At 46.9% G+C, this 16,628-nt stretch overlaps 1 protein-coding gene across 1 annotated transcript; it reads right to left on the bottom strand.

Moving 5' to 3' along the window:
- Window positions 1–290: 290 nt before the first annotated feature.
- Ace (angiotensin I converting enzyme) lies at window positions 291–10,578 on the bottom strand. The gene is made up of 13 exons (XM_013033238.1): window positions 10,423–10,578; window positions 9,869–10,027; window positions 9,597–9,684; window positions 9,315–9,458; window positions 8,430–8,621; window positions 8,241–8,338; window positions 7,982–8,154; window positions 7,420–7,643; window positions 7,112–7,256; window positions 6,308–6,406; window positions 5,787–5,909; window positions 1,047–1,231; window positions 291–631 (listed from the first exon to the last, which is right to left on the bottom strand). The coding sequence occupies exons 1-13, from the start codon at window positions 10,576–10,578 to the stop codon at window positions 291–293; spliced, it is 2,127 nt and encodes a 708-aa protein (XP_012888692.1).
- Window positions 10,579–16,628: the final 6,050 nt, after the last annotated feature.

Here is a 16,628-nt window from a genome sequence, read left to right on the forward strand (position 1 = left end):
ATTAGTTGTGGGCATGGCTTGTATTGGTTTGAAGGGACATAAGTCATTATAACCACGGTTGCTAAGCCTCTACTGGGACAGGGGACTGGCCTGGAACCCAGATCATCCTAAGAATTACATAGAGTTGGCCATTTGTGATTCTCACACAAGTTTGTAAACATACAGTCAATATGTACCCAGATCTGCAGCACCTGAGCCCAGTCACAGCTGGGCCCTATTCCTAAAGACAATCTACTCTCTGTCTCTGTTACCTTCCTCCACCTTCTCCAGCTCACCAGTCTCAATAGTGATTAGTCCATTTCCCATAGAAGGTTGCTGTTTTGCTGTGTGATGATCCAAACGATCAGGCAGATGGAGCATATCAGCAGGATGAAGCAGAGGCCTAGTAGGATCCACTGTCCTCGGGCAACCATGCTGGGCTCCATGGGTCTACCCAGGAAGTAAGCCTGGTTGGCAGGTGCCTTGGAATCCTGGTTTGGTGACTCTTTTTCCAGGAAGTACAGCCTGGCAGCCAGCCCCAGGACTATCAGGAACAAGAGGCAGCTCAGAACCAACAGCAACCACTGCCCGAAGTTGGCTCTGTCAGGCTTCAGCCTTGTAGCCAAGAAATCCACTTTGTTTATGTTTCTCCCTGTGGAAGACAGGAGAGCTTTACAGGGCAGCCAGGCCTGGGGATGAGGGATGGGGATGTATTCTGAGGTCTCCTGTGGCTCTCAGAAAGAATTTGACTGGCATTACCTTAAAATGAGGAGAAAGTAGAGGAGAGTAGGTGAAAGATAGCCAGGTGCTTGCTCTCTACTGAGATGCAGCTTGGCAAGTCTAGCCGGACCGTACAAGAAAGTAACTGAGCAGGGGCTGGGCATGGACTGTGGTATTGGCTGAAGCTGTACCAGGCTTTGGTACAGACATGCAGTTGCTATGCTGTGCTGTCTTAGGTCAGGCCGAAAGTTAGGGCTAGACTGGGGCAGGGGCTGATTCAGGGCAAGGCAGGCAAGAGTGGGACCTGAGGCTACATCAGAGGTGGGATTAGGGACACATTATCCAACCTTCAAAAGAACAGGTGAAGTCTGGCCAGCCCAAGACCTCCCCCTGCTGCACGTTCTCATTCACTAGCCAGTTCAGCAGTGGCTTGAAATAGGTCATGAGGGCCTTCGAAGACACCTTAGACTTCCCGGTCAGCTTTTTTAGAACCTCTGGCCAAGGCCTGCTGGAACCCAGTTTCAAGACATTCCTGAGGGAGTAGAGGCAGTTGTAAGGTTGTGTAGGGGCCAGGGCAGGAGCAGCTGCTGGACCCCTTACTATACCTAACCTTGGCCCTAGGGCTTTGCCAGCCAGGATCTTCCCACAGAGCTCAATATACTGGATATAATCACCATCTTTAAAAATTTTTCTTTTATTTTGGTGCAGGTACAGGGGCTTGAACTTAGTCTGGGTACTGTCCCTTACCTTTTTTTTTTCTCTCAGAGCTAGACCTCTACCACTTGAGCCACAACTCCACTTTAGGCTTTTTGTTGGTTAATTGGAGAGAGGAGTTTCATGGGCTTTCCTGGCCCTGATGGCTTGGAATCATGATCCTCAGGTCTCAGCCTCCTAAATACCTAGGATTACAGGGTATGAGCCACTGGGCAGTCAGCCCAATCACGACCTTTGAAATAACAAGTCTCACTTCACTTTGACTCTCAGCTTTGTCTTTTAGAAGTTGTGGTACCTGGGCAAATAACCTGTTTGAGCCTCAGTTTCCATCTCCATAAAATGCAGATATCAGTGTGTTCCACATAGAGTGGCTATAACACTAACTGTGGCTGATGATTATCAGCACTACTGGAATTAGTATTCACTTAAGCTCAAATAAATACCTCATCTGAACTACTGTGTCCTCTATGCTCAGTGCTTGTAGGTAGGTAGGTAGGTAGGTAGAGGAAGCCATTTGGCCTGTCCTGGCCTCCCAAGGGAGTGTTTGGAAAGATTCAAGGGTATAGGAGGAATTCTGTGTACCACCTGTAGTACTGCATAAATGTCAGCTGTCTCCAGGCACCCCTAGTGCTCAGTGGCAATAGCCTATTGTACTCATACTGAGGATTCAGGGTGAGCCAAAGCTAGATCCCCAGGGTCCACCCTGCCAGCCGCCCTACCACGCAGCAGTGTGCAGGTATTGATTTCTCTCAATCAGTCATTTCCTTGATCTGACCAGGAGAGAATTGATGCCTATAAGTATAGAGTTCTCTATGAGGCTGGTGGGGAGAGGGGGTGGGAGGAGGGAAGGGAGGGGTAGGGGGGGGAGGAGGTGGTCTGGACTAACAGGGCCTAAGTTCTAAAGCTGGCAATGCTACTTATGGACTTATAACCTCAGGTACACCAGTCTGTGTCTTCATTGGTAAAAACCTGACTTCTTGGTGAGTATCTGTTCATCAAAGGTGAGGGTTAGATCATATAATGACCACTTTGTATCTTGTCAAGACCTATACACATCTCTTGATAAACAACTGGAGCCAGGTATCTTGATATACACTGGTAATCCCAGCTACTTAGAAGCATGAGGTAGAAGGATTGAAAAATATGAGGCCAGGGGCTGGGAAGGTGGCTCAGTGGTAGAGTGCTTGCCTTGCATGCATGAGGCCCTGGGTTCGATTCCTCAGTACCACATAAGCAAAAAGAAAAAACCGGAAGTGGTGCTGTGGTTCAAGTGGTAGAGCGCTAGCCTTGAGCTGAAGAGCTGAGGGACAGCACCCAGGCCCAGAGTTCAGGGCCCACAACCGGACCCCCCCCAAAAAAAAGAAAGAAAGAAAAAGGAAAATATGAGGCCAGTCTGGCTACCTAGTGAGTTTGAGACTAGCCTGGGTTATATAGTGATACCTACCTTAAAACAAAAACAAAAGAAATAAACTGGCAATGAATGAGGTAGGAGAAATGAAAGGTCAGCAGATCCTTGGTAGAAACTACTGGACAAGAATTTCTCGGAGAAATTAAGGCAAAGAATCATCAAGATTGAAAGAAAAAGGCTATGGCATGTCTTCAGTAGTAGAGCTCTTGCCTGGCATGCTTGAAGCCCTGGCTCAATCCCCAGTACTGCACCAAAATAAATATTATTACTACTATTATTTGTGCTTGTTCAGGGCCTGGGTGCTGTCTCTGAGCTCTTTTGCTCAGAGCTAGTGCTTGCTCTACCACTTGAGCCACAGCTACTTCTGGCTTTTTGGAGAAAAGCACCTCATAGACTTTCTGGTCTGGACTGGCTTCAAACCTCAATCCTCAGAGCTAGGATTATAGGTGTAAGCTACCAGCTCCTGCCCCCTAAAATATTAGTTTTGAACATAGCAAAACCAAAAATATTAGTTTTGAACATAGCAAACCAAAACTTGAGGTACGAGATCCGATGCTGGTTCCTGAGTAATAACAGTAAGAAACCTTGCTATGTAACTCAGGAACTGAAGATGCTTCTGCTTTGGCTTCTCAAATACTGGGATTACAGGTATGTGCCACCATACCTGGCTGGACAAACAGTTTTAACTACTGAACCTCTATCTTCTAGAAATGGTACTACAGCTGATACTCAGCTGCTGATACACAGGAGGCCGAGATCTGAGGATCTTGGATTGAAGTCAATGTGGGTAGACAATCTGAGAGATTTTCAATTAAACAGCAAAAAGCCAAAAGTAGAGGTATGGCTCAAGTGGTAGAGCACCAGCCTTGAAAAACCCAAGTGAGAACACAAGGCCCTGAGTTTTAAAGCCCCCCAAAATAAAAAAAAATTAAATACACTTTAAAAAATTGCTGGGCCCTGGTGGCTCAAATGTATAATCTGAGCTACTTAAAAAGGCCGAGTTGTAAGGACTGCAATTTGAGGCCGGCTTAGACAGAAAAGTTTGTGAGGTTCCTATCTCCAGTTAACCATCAAAGAGCTGAAAGTGGAGTGGTAGAGTGGTAGAATGTTGGCCTTGAGCAAAAAAAGGTAAGAGACATCACTCAGGCTGTAAATTTAAGCCCCAGTACTTGCACACAAAAACAAACAAATAAATAAAATTAAAATTAAGTTGGTGTGAAGAAAACAAGAAGTCTATTGCTTATACGCCTGACTCTGATCTGGGGCTAGAGGTCTCTTTTTGGTATGGTGCTCCACTGCCTCACCTCCACCTTGTCTGCTGGACCTCATAACCCTCTTTGCATATGCACTAAAGTCCTTCCCTGCAGTTGCAGCTCCTGTCCAAGTAACATATAATTTATTTCATGGTTCACTGCCCCCTGCTGGACCCAAAGAAGCTGGTCAGCACTGGTACAAGTAAACAGTTGTTGAATGGCAGTCAGCTGAAACATGAAGAGAGCAGAGAGCGCCTTTGTGTTCAATACATTAAAAAATAGCCCAAAGCTAAGCAGTCAGTTATCTCATATGCAGAAGCTAGACCTAAAATACCTGGGGATGTGATCAATTATATGGGACTTGAGGTATTCACGCATAGTGAGACCAAAGAAGGTTACTCTTACGGGAAGAACACAAAGCTGCAATGCCTATTGTCTCTGATCATATCAAATAATATTGATCAAAATAAAAAAAAACTAGACAGGATAAAAGATAGTCATTTCAAGAGCTAAGCTCCAGGGGACCTAACTTCATCTTGCCTGGTGATTGTTGACAAACTGCATAAAAGGATCATATACACTTATTAAGTATATAAGGGAAGTAAATGTGGTGAAGGCCTGTAAGCCCAGCATTCAGGAGCTTCAGGCTATATAGACACTATCTAGAAAAAATAAAATAAACTGCAAGCCAGACACTAGTGGCTCATATCTGTAGTCCCAGCTACTCAGGAGACTGCTGTATGAGGACAGGGAAAAGTTATTTGCCATTAATCAGCAAAAAAGCTGGGCAGGAGGTATAGGCTTAAGTGGTAGAGTGTCAGCTATAAACAAAAATGCTAAAATATAAAATAGAACACTAGGCTCTGAGGTGCCAACCAGCACAAAAATAGATGCAAAGGCCAGGTGCTGGTGGCCTATACCTATAATTTTAGCTCTGCAGGAGGCTGAGATCTGAGTACCATAGTTTGAAGTCAGCCCAGGCAGGAAAGTCCATGAGACTCTTATCTCTAATAAACTACCATACATACCCAAAAATGCTAGAAGTGGAGACGTGGCTCAAATGGAAGAGCACTAGCCTTGAGCAAAAAAAAGCATAGGAGCCAGGTGCTGGTGGCTCATACCTGTAATCCTTACTCAGGAGGCTGAGACCTAAGGATCACAGTTCAAAGCCAACCTGGGGAAAGAAAATCCATGAGACTCTTTTCTCCAATTAACCACCAGAAAACCAGAAGTGGAGCTGTGGCTCAAATTGGCAGAGCACTGGCCTTGAGCAAAAGAGCTTAGGGACAGCACCCAGGCCCTGAGTTCAAGCCTCAGAACCAGCACCAAAATAAAAATAAACAAACAAGCAAATAAATGCAAAGGATAGTAAATTATGTGACACTGCTATTCCTATGTGATACAGAAATAAAACTCAAGGTGACTTTGATCAATTAGGAGAATGGACATACTGAAGTTAGTAGAAGTCCAGGGGTAACTGAAAGGATTCTGCATCTCAATCATTGATCCAGTAGGTCTAGGTCTGACCTTATCCAGCTCTGTATGCTTCCACTGATAGACTCAATGGTGTGAAAGAAAATGTGCTTTGAATTCAAAAGTTCTAGGTCCTGAGTATGACTTTGCTCCTTGCTTCATCAATAACACTCAATCACATGATCTCTCTAGCCTTCAGTTTCATCATTTGTGACAACATGACAAATGAGGACACTTACTCCAGGATATCCCCAGCTATCTTGGAGTTATAGATGTTACAGTGGTGCAGTGGGCCCGAATGGCCTGAAGCCTTGCACAGTGCTTCATGGAACTGGAACTGGAGCAACAGGCTGAGGAAGTACCTGGGTAGAGGAATGTGAGAGCAGGCTGGGCAGTAGGGACTGGGAGTGGGAAGTTTGGGGCCAGGTAGCTCCCACACGCAGTGGCCACAGGAGCCCATGTGAGCAGCCACCATTTGTGTGGAGGTTTTTTGGGCAAGCCTCCACCTTAAACTGGCTGGCTCTAGAATCTTCCTCTTTCTGAAACAGCAGCAACCCAGGGGCAGTAGGGATGTTATAAAATATTTCCACCAGTTCTGCCCTCTGCACGAGCTATGATGGCAAAGCTCAAAGGATTCTAAGACATGCCTTTCTGCAGGTTCTGTAACCCATGGGAAGAAGTGGGCAGGGGTACAGGAAGTCCCCACATTTCCCAAGTTCAACTCCCAGAGCTGGCTCTTCTGATAGGGCCAGACCTTTACCGTATGTAGGGCACATTGGCAGAAACATGGAACTTGGCACCAGGGTCAAAGTCCTCCTCTGACCGAGGAATGGGGGGGCACAGGCCCTGGTACTTCAACCTAGTGGGAGAGAGACAGGGGCTTGACTGTGGACCCTGGTGATCAGCATTCTGTTCTTGGAGAAGCTCAATTACAATCATGGCAGGAACTTCCTAGCCACCTGGGGAAGCAGGTGTAGGCCCTCCCAAGGATCATTTTTCACAGATGACAGTGAAGCCTAGAGAAGTTAAGAGCCCTGCTCAGTGCTGGTGCCAGGTTCATAATAAAGTTTCATGGTTGGCTCCTGCTGGCTCTATATACTACAGTATGGACATTTTTTTTCTTTTTCTTTTAATCAGTCTTAGGGCTTGAACTCAGGGCCTGGGTGCTGTCCCTGAGCTCTATTGTTCAAGGCTGGTTCTCTACCACTTTGAGCCACAGCTCTACTTCTAGTCTTCTGGAGATAAGAGTCTCAAAGACTTTTTTGCTCGGCTGACTTTGAACCACAATCCTCAGATCTCAGCCTCCTGAGTAGCTAGAGTTAGAGGCATGAGCCACCAGTGTCTGGCTCTTGGGTACTTTTTTGTTTTGTGCTTGTTTTCAGAATGTGGCTATAGTCTTGGTTTGAATAAAATTTGTATTGTTTTAAGTGATGGCAAATAGCCGACAGTGCTCAGAGCATCCCCAGGCCTCTAGGTCACCAACATTACAACCCTGCTGACACAAGTCCTGCCCCCAGCAGGGACGGGGTTGAGGAGAAGAATCCAAACCAGCTTCCTTCCCCACCTGAGGTTCCACCACTCTTGGTTGTAGACGTCCTTCTGGATGGTGCCATCAAAAACTCTCCAGCGAAACAGGTCAACCAGGTAGCTGAAGGGGATGAAGGCAATCTTCTCCAGAGCAATGCCCATCATGAAGTTGATCTCCTCCTCTGGGGATGGAGTCAGAGCAATCAGAAGGTGGCTTCTGGATTTTCCCTTCCTTCAGCCTTCCATAAGGAGCTCTGGTTACCATCCCCCCCCCCCATTCCCCAGGTCCCAGCTTCAGCTCCAGGCTTGGGCTGCCCTTCTGGTGTCCCCTTAATCCTTCATCACCTGGATCCTGGTGCTGGTGACTGAGAAGGCCTCTGTTGAGTAGGTACTTGTGGGAGGAGGCTGAAAGGGAGATCACCAACCCAATGGCCTCTTGAAAGGCTGGGTTGGCGCCTGCACGGAAGAGTATAGAGTGGTTCTGGTACTGCAAGAAGTACTGGATATGGCCCATCTGGTGGAAGATGGAGAGCAGGTCTTCTATGGTCACCTCAGTGCACTTCTTTATCCTAAGGTTAAAGGGCAGGGGTCAAGGAGCATGGGGATGCCCTGTAGGGGAAAGAGTGGTTTCTCTATTCAGGCTCCTTTAAGGAATTGGGGTGGATGGGCTGGAGACCAGAAAGGCCTTAGCTACTGTCCTTTCCCACATGTAAGCCCCCTAATCAAACAGTGACCACGCCCACCGCTTCCACTCCCACCTTCCCTTTTATTCTCTTGGCTCTCGTTCCCCTGGCCCTGCTCTCTCACTGCCCACTCTTTGCCTACATGGCCTACAGTCAGGCAGACAGCGAGGAACTAGAGGGGCCCCAGTGTGGGGCTAGCTGTAGACCATGCTGGCAGTGGGCACCTGAAATCATTGTCCTTGTAGAAGTTCCAGGCAGAGGCGTGGCACTCCACCTCCCGCCCATCTGTTGGTTTCTCCAGCATTGAGTTTTTCCAGAACTCATTTGGGATGGAGATCAGCCCCAAGGAGGTAAAGAACGTGTCAGCCTCTTGAAACATCTTATCAGGCTTCCAGTGCTGTGATAAAGAAAGAGGTGGGTGCATGGGCACTGTGTGCCCAGAGATACTGAGTGGGTGGGGGCACCCCAAAGTGGAACACTAACCTGGCCTTTCATGATCTTTGTGATATCTTCTGGAGGCTTCTTGGGGTAGGGGAGGACCAGGTCTAGGATCTTGACCCAGGACTGAGCCCACATGTTCCCTGAAAGGGGAACGGGAAGGCTATAGGAGAAGGCGAGAACAGCTTCTTTTCTGACTGAGACTCCATCTCTGTTGCCAGACTGGGCACTTACCAAGAAGGTGGGCAGGGATGGGCCCCCTCAAGTCGATGATATCGGGCCCATAGTGGCGGTAGAGGGAGCGGCGCACATAGGCATGCAGGTTCAGGTAGAGAGGCTTCAGCTCCTCAAAGAGGTCCTCTAGGTCATCCTCCAGGGTTTCAGACTCATACACGGCGCGCCACATATCCCCCATGTCATCATAGCCTGGGACAGGAGAGGGGCCTCAAAAGGTGCTCACCCTGCAACCTTTCAGCCACAGCCCAGGTACCTTCTTAGTGAAATTCCTCAATCTCCCCGGTCTTTGAGGAAGGGATGGTAGCAAAATAAGACAGGTAGCAAAATGGGACAGCTACCTCCTAAGGCTGGAGATTCCAGGCTGGAGCAGATTAATTAGTGCCAGCTCCCATCCAGGCCTACAAGACTTTTCTCACTCTGACCCAAACTCTGTCTCATCCATAAGCCCTGCAGCCACCATAAGTTTCTTTTGGGTCCTTCAAAATCCCAGCTTCTTCCTGCTTCAGAGCTTCTCCATAGAGATGTTCTGTCACTTGGTTTCTGCTTGCCTGGCTCTTGCTCATCTTGGCATGGGTGTCAATGAGAGAGGCCTTCCCAGACCACATACCCAAAATGGCTTGCTCCACATTTCCTCCTTCAGTGGCTGCTGTGACATCATCCCCATTGGCATTAGAGATTATTATAGACATCACTGTAGGTAAGCAAGTCCTTCTATTTCCATCTCCTCAGAAACTTCCCCAGAAGACAGCACACAGCAGCTACTCTGTCAGTACATAGCCTAGGCTCATGTTTTCCGGGGAACTACCTCTGCCCGAGTTCTCTGCAAACTTAACTTTGCCCCTTTCCTTGGGCATTGCCAAGGAACATGTCCAGGCTACTCACCATTGAGATTTGCAGCCTTGTTGCTGAGATAAACGTAGCGCCCAAAGATAGGGCGGAGCTGACGACCCACAGCATCGTGCCAGCCCTGCCAGGCCCACATCAGTTCCTTCTCATCCCTAGAGGTCGCCATGATTTCTTCTAGGTCTGTGCCCAGAACAGAAGCCACATGGGACCCCCATGCCCACCTGCCTCTGCCCTCACCCACCCTGGGTTTCCCCCAGTGAGTGGAGAGGTTGGGAGGCCCATGAAGGGGGACAGGACTGGGGGATGGGGGGGACTCACCAGACTCTAGAGTCACGCAGGGCCCCTCACTCATGCACACCTGGCCCATACTGTATGCCGTCTCCATGTAGGCCAGAAGCTTGTTGTACTGGGGGAGTAGGTGTCACCCAGGGCAGGCCCGTGCCCTTGGCCCACCCCCAACACTAGCCCCGCCCAGCCAGGTGGACCTGAAGGAAGTCTCCCCCACCTCCCCTACAGGAAATTCTGGTTCTGCCCCACCAACCTCCCTCTGCCCCACACACTCTGGCTCCCCCGCCAGGCCTGTCCATCACCTCAAGGAGCTCGTCCTTGGGCAAGGCCGCCTTGTCTATGTTCTGCAGCTTACTCAACATGCGCTTCACGACCGGGTCTTGGAAGTGGTGAATGTTAAATAGGCGGGCCCGAGTGCCAAAGTATAACGTGAACTGGGACCTCTCCATCTCCTTGTTCAGCTGCAAAGAGGGTCACTGTATTTGTTTTAGCAAGTTGGGGAAGTAAGTAAAGGCCCCACATTGAACTCTATAGGGCCATGCTGCTTCAAAACCAAACCCCCGCCCCCCAAAGCCCACTTTAAGGGTCAAGTATCAGTGAAGATTTGCTAGAGGAAGCCTGGGTCTGTGAAAACCAGAAGAGAAGATTTACAAAGAAAAAGAAGCAAGAGATTCTTGTGCAAAGAAAAGCTTGAGGCATCATAATGCTGGAGCTTGCTGCTCTCTTTGATTTGTGACTTGGGGGCTTTACTCCTTTCTCTAGCTCTGGATGGGAGGAAGGAGGTGCAATCCCCAGCCTTCAAGCCTCTTAAGAAGAGCAAGGGGAGGAGGGATGGAAGGGGGAAGTGGTAACACACCATCTCCTCCCGATTCGGCTTGGTGATGTTGGTGACATAGTTCCAACTGGCTTCCATGAACTGGTTGAACACAACCTGGGCTGTTTGCTCATAAAACTGCAGGAACAGCTTTGCCTCAGTCTCACTGTAGAACTGATCTGCAGAGAAAGGGATCATGTGGTCCTAGGGGGTGACCTGCCCTTGTCCCATCCCCTTAGTTGGTCCTATGGCCTTTGGGATCCCTGCCATACCAAATTTTCTATCATCCGCAGTCCTGATCCATGATAAGAGCTGCCCATAACAGAGGAGCACAAGTAGGGAAGGTCCAGGGCGAGTCCATCTTGTTCCCATGACCAAGAGAACAGCAGAGCTGGGGAAGGCTATGGGCCAATCACGAGCCAGCTCCATATTGTGACATCAGGGGCCAAAGGATTGGCCATGGAATATTAGAACTAGAAAGTAACCACCCACCTTCTGGTATAAATGTCCCCATTTTACAGGTGAGGTTTACATGGTTTACATGGCTGGTTTACATGGCTAGCTAATGGCAGAGCTAAGAAGAGAACCCAGAGCTTTGGAATTTTAGGGTGGAATTTGTTCTATTCTACTCTGTTCCTTCTTCCTAGAGTTGGAACCACCCTTGGATGAGTGGGTAGGTGGAAAGAAGGATGGATAAATGAATAAATGGATGAATGGGTAGGTAGGTGGGGAGAGAGATCGAGGGATGGATGCATAGATGGACAGACAGATGATGGATAGATAAATGTGTGCATACACAGAACTGACATTTCTACTCTTCAGACTCAGGAAACCCAGTCGTCTCCCCGTGATTTTCTGCCTTGATCTCTGGCTTTTTTTTTTTCTTTTTTGTTTATGTGGTGCTGAGGAATCGAACCCAGGGCCTCATGCATGCAAGGCAAACACTCTACCACTGAGCCACCTTCCCAGCCCTGCCTTGATCTCTTATGTTCAGATTATTTTGCCTCCCCCTGCCAGTCCTGGGGCTTGAACTGAGGGCCTGGGAACTCTTCCTGAGCTGCTTTTTTGCTCAAGGCTAGCACACTACCACAGTGCCACTTCCAGCCTTTTCTGTTTCTGTGGTACTGAGGAATCAAACCCAGGATTTCATGCATGCTAGGCAAGCACTCTACCACTAAGCCACATTCTCAGCCCCCTTTTTCTCTCTTGTGGGTCCTGTGAGCATCCCAGTGTTATGAACTGCCCATAGTTTCAGATCTCTCCTTCCTTTCTCCTCCCTCACATCTGCTGCTTCAGGGTATGTACAGTCAGGGCAAGCACAAAAGGTTGAGGGCTGGGTTGGGTGTGGAGAGGTATGGATGGGCATTCAGGCCATCCAGAGCCTGGTTTCAACACCAATCATAAGACTCAGCTCCATGTTTGGTGACTTCCCAGAACTCTGACACATATCATCTGGGGAGCCCGGCCCCATCTGCCATGGCCAGAGAGAGATAAACCAAATAACCCCCAAAACATGATCCTTGTAATGCTAGGCTTTCACATACAGAGCAAAGGAGGATATTCTTAGGAGAGGAAAGCAAAGGCACCATGTCTATGTGCATCTGATCATATAATATTCATTGAAATGAACTCCAGGAAATGGAAGCAAGAATTTCTTCCTCATTGCTGTTTTTGTTTTCATCTTGCTTATTATCTGTCTTTGGGAGGGTAATAGAGAGCACAGAAATGGAAGGACAAAGGATGAATAAATGTAATAGTGGTACTCACTAGACACTATGTTGAAAATGAACTATACAACTTGTGGTGATGCGGGGGCAGGGGGGAAGCTAGGAGAGAGTAAGGGAAGGGGTGGCATTGTCCAAAAATAAATATACTTGTTACCTGACATACATCACCATAACCCTTTTCTATCTTTATAATAACAATTTAAAAATTAATAAAAACATGATCCATGCAGTCAAATTAATTAATTACTATTGAGAATTGAATCCAGGGCCTCATGCTTACTAAGCAAACACTCTATAATTTGAAGTATGCTTCCAGCCATCAAAAATATATTTTAAAATTTAAGGGAGAAAAAAGTCACTGATTCTGGTTAGTCTGATTGGCTGAGATCTCATTGTAGTCTTCCTCTTGCTTTCAACATATAGACATATTTTATAAAATACAGAATTTTGAATGCCAGGCACAGTGTCTACTGTGCCTCTAATGCTAGGGAGATTATGAGTTCAAGATCAGCCTGGTCAACATAGTGAGGGGGGAAAAAGCGTAGGACATTTTTGTATATATGTGCTAGTCCTGGGGCTTGAACTCAGGGTCTAAGTGCTGTCCCTGAGCTTTTTTTTATTCAAGGCTAGCACTCTAACATTTGAGCTACAGCTCCATTTCCAGCATTTTGGTGGCTAATTGGAGATGAGAGTCCTACAAACTTTCCTGGTGGAACTGATTTCAAATTGTGATCCTCAGATCTCAGCTTCCTAAGTAGTTAGGATTACAGGAATGAGTCACCAGTTCCTGGCCAAAATCTCTCTAGGTAGTTCAAGCTAGCCTTCAGCTTGTTATGCAGCCCAGGCTGGCCTAGTCATCCTGCCTTGGCTTCTGGAGTACAGGGAATACAGATGTATGCCACTATCCCTGTGAAATATAGGATTTTGAAAATACAAAAAGCATGTGGGTGCTACAGGCTCACACCTGTAATCCTAGTTACTCAGGAGGCTGAAATCTGAGGATTGTGGTTTGAAGCCAACCTGGGCAGAAAAGTCCTTGAGACTCTTATCTCTAATAAACTACCAGAAGCGGTGCTGTGGCTCAAGTCTTCAGGACTGGGGAAAAAAAGGAGAGAGAGAGAGAGAGAGAGAGAGAGAGAGAGGCAGAGCTGAGGTATAAAGCAAGAAAGAGAACTTTTCCGATGCTGGAGATGAACAGGCGGTGAGTGGAAGCACTGAGTGAGGCTGAAGCCTGGTGGCTTCCATCACACAAGCTGTTACAATGCCTGCACCCACAGAGCTGCAGCCTTGGTCCCTGTGTGGAGCAGCTGGTCACTTCCTATAAGTGGAAGTAATGCCTCCATCACGCTGGGAGCCAGGAGATGCTTTGTTTTCCCCTGTGGAAATTTGTTTGTTTATTTATTTTTGGGTCCAGTCATGGGCCTGAACTCTGGGCCTGGGTGCTGTCCCTCAGCTCTTCGGCTCAAGGCTAGCACTCTACCACTTGAGCCACAGCGCCACTTCCGGCTTTTTTCTTTTTGCTTATGTGGTGCTGAGGAATCGAACCCGGGGTCTCATGCATGCAAGGCAAGCGCTCTACCACTGAGCCACCTTCCCAGCCCTCCCCTGTGGAAATTTGAAAGAAAAAAAAAGCAGATGTGTTGAGAACCTTGCAAGAGTCTGTTACAACTGGGGATGGTTCATTAAGTCAAGCTTATTAAGTAGGGAAAAAAATAGTGTCAGGAGAGATAATGGCAATAACCAATTCCCTACTAAGCACTTTGTAGGTGTTAGGTATCATTAGGTGTCATTCAGCAACAGAATCTTGATAAATCCATCAAGTAGGTACTTCGATCAGCTAAAGAGAGACTGAATTTTCTTACAGACAGCTACCAAATACTGAAGGTGGGATTTAAATCCACATGATCTGGTCGTAGAGCCTATTCTGAATTAGACTTTTGTTTTTCTTGTCCTGGGGCTTGAACTCAGGGCTTGGGTGCTGTCTCTAAGCTTCTTTTGCTCAAGAGTAGCACTCTGGCCCTTGAGCCACAGCGCCACTTCCAGCTTTTTTGGTTGTTTATTATAGTCTCACAGACTTTCCTGCCTAGGCTGACTTCAAACCCTGATCCTTAGATCTCAACCTACTGAGTAGCTAGGATTATAGGCCTGAGCTACCAGCACTTGGTTCAAATTAGACATATTGAAGGGAACAGACAACACTGAGGAAAGACAGGTCTCATCAATAGAAAGGGACTTTATGTGAAATACAAAAATTAACTAGCTACTGGCTCACGACTGTAACCCTAGCTACTTTGGAGGCTGAGATCTGATGATTTTGATTCAAAGCTGGCTCAGTCAGGACAGTCCATGAGTCTTATCTCCAATTGACCAGCAAAAAACAGAAGTAAAGCTGGTGGTAGAGCACCAGCTTTGAGTAAAAAGGCTAAGGGACAGTGCCTAGGCCCTGAGGTCAAGTACTAGAACTTGCACAAAAGGTAGAAGTGGGGGTTGGGAGGTATAGAATAAAAGGCTGAAGGAAAAAGCAAAATTTATTTTTAAAAATTTTAGAAGAATCCAGGCAGTGGAGCTGTGGCTCAAGTGGTAGAGTGCTAGCCTTAAGAGAAAAAACTAAGGGATAATTCCCAGATACAGAGTTCAAGACCCAGTATCAGCACACACACACACACACACACACACACACACACACGCACGCACACATACACATGAGTTAAAATGGAACTGAAGCATTAGTATTTGAAAGGCCCTGGGTTCAATCCCGAATGCTAGAAAGAAATTATATATCAAAAATACAACTCTATTTTAAATGTAAATCTATTTTAAAACTGGGTGTATCTCAGTGCAAAGCACTTGCCTACCAAGTTCAATGCTCTGAGTTCAGTCCTCAATACCAAAAATGACAAAAACAAAAAAGCAGTTTTAAAAAAAGGTTATGATGCAACTGATATATTTTACCATAATTAAACAAAAATACCCTATAGAAACAGGTTCAATGGGTCATGCCTACATACCCAGGTACCTGAGCTGAGCAGCTGAGGTCAGTGAGATCACAAGCCTCAGGCCAGCCTGGAAACTGAATGAGATCCTGTCACAAAATAAAATAACATAGGGCTGGGAATGTTACTTAGTGGTAGAGTGCTTGCCTAGCATGTGTGAAACCTTGGGTTCGAGTCCTCAGTACCACAGAAACAGAAAAAGCCAGAAGGGTGCTGTGGCTCAAGTGATGGAGTGCTAGCCTTGAGCAAAGGGAGCTGAGGGACAGTGCCCAGGCCCTGAGTTCAAGCCCCAGGACTAGAAAAACAAACAAACAAACAAACAAAATAAATTGAAACATATCTTTGAAATGACAGGATCAGAATCTGTGAAGGAACAGACTTCCATGAAAGACAGCAGATTTGAAAGAAACATGCTTTACATGGAAAACATGGCTAATTTAATTTTGAAAATTGAAAAAAAGAATGCACAAACCTATCAAAATAAAAATTCTTAGAAAGGAAAATTTGAAGAACCAAAACTTCAGTGGACAAGGGTTAAGCCATAGGCTGAAAAGCAGAAGACACAGCTGGGGGAAAAAAATCTTGGTGCATGCACAGGAAAGAAACATGAGCAAGAATTAGGGGACAGAGGAGAAAACAGCTCCAAGCTGTGGGGCTCCAGGAAGAAATCAGTGCACCGGAAGTTCAGTGATAAACTTACTGCTTGAGAAAGTCCTCTGTTGGTTTGGGGAGAACACAGACTCCAGTTTTTCATCCAGTGTAGCCACCCAATTGCTCTGTCCCTACCCTCCTCCCTCCCCCCATCCTCCTCTCTTTCTCTCTCTCTCTGTCTCTAGAGAAGGGTTGATCTTGGCCTGTCTTTGACTTGGGGAATGTAGTAGCATATGGAACATCTTGACAAGGGTGACAAGAATGCACTCATGGTGGTCTACCACTTGAGCCATACCTCCACTTCTGGTCTTTTGTTACAGATAAGGGTCTCAAACTTTTCTGCCTCAGCTGGGGCTTTGAATCATGATCCTCAGATCTCACCTTCCTGAAAAGGATTACAGGTATGAGCTATCAGCACCTGGCTTATAATACCCACTTCATAGATGTAAAAACCACAGCCTCAGGAAATGGAAGTAAACAATGTATGGTTACAAACCCAGTAAGTGTTGAGGTAGAATTGGCCTCCAGTTAGTTAAAGGCTGCTTTATTCATGTGAAATCCAGGGCTAGTGGGAGTGGGGAGCTGGAGGAAGAGTAGGAGATTGGGAAGGGATAGAGAAACAGAGATCTAGCATCTATAACACCTTTGCCCAGCATAGGGTCACTGAAAAGCTGCCTTGAGGGTGAAGCATCAGGAAGAGCTCCAACTTCAGGGGCAGCAGAGAAACAGTGCTAGAGGTCTTCTTCCATTACTATGTCTTCCCGTAACCATCTCCAGATGGCCCTGGCCTCTCCCAACTCACCCAAGAAAGCATAAACAGGCATTTGAATAATTGTATTTCAAAACGTTGAATGGAGAACTAGTAGCTCACGTAAGA

The sequence above is a fragment of the Dipodomys ordii genome, unplaced genomic scaffold (assembly GCF_000151885.1).
Source record: "Dipodomys ordii isolate 6190 unplaced genomic scaffold, Dord_2.0 Scaffold165, whole genome shotgun sequence".
Taxonomy (NCBI): domain Eukaryota; kingdom Metazoa; phylum Chordata; class Mammalia; order Rodentia; family Heteromyidae; genus Dipodomys; species Dipodomys ordii.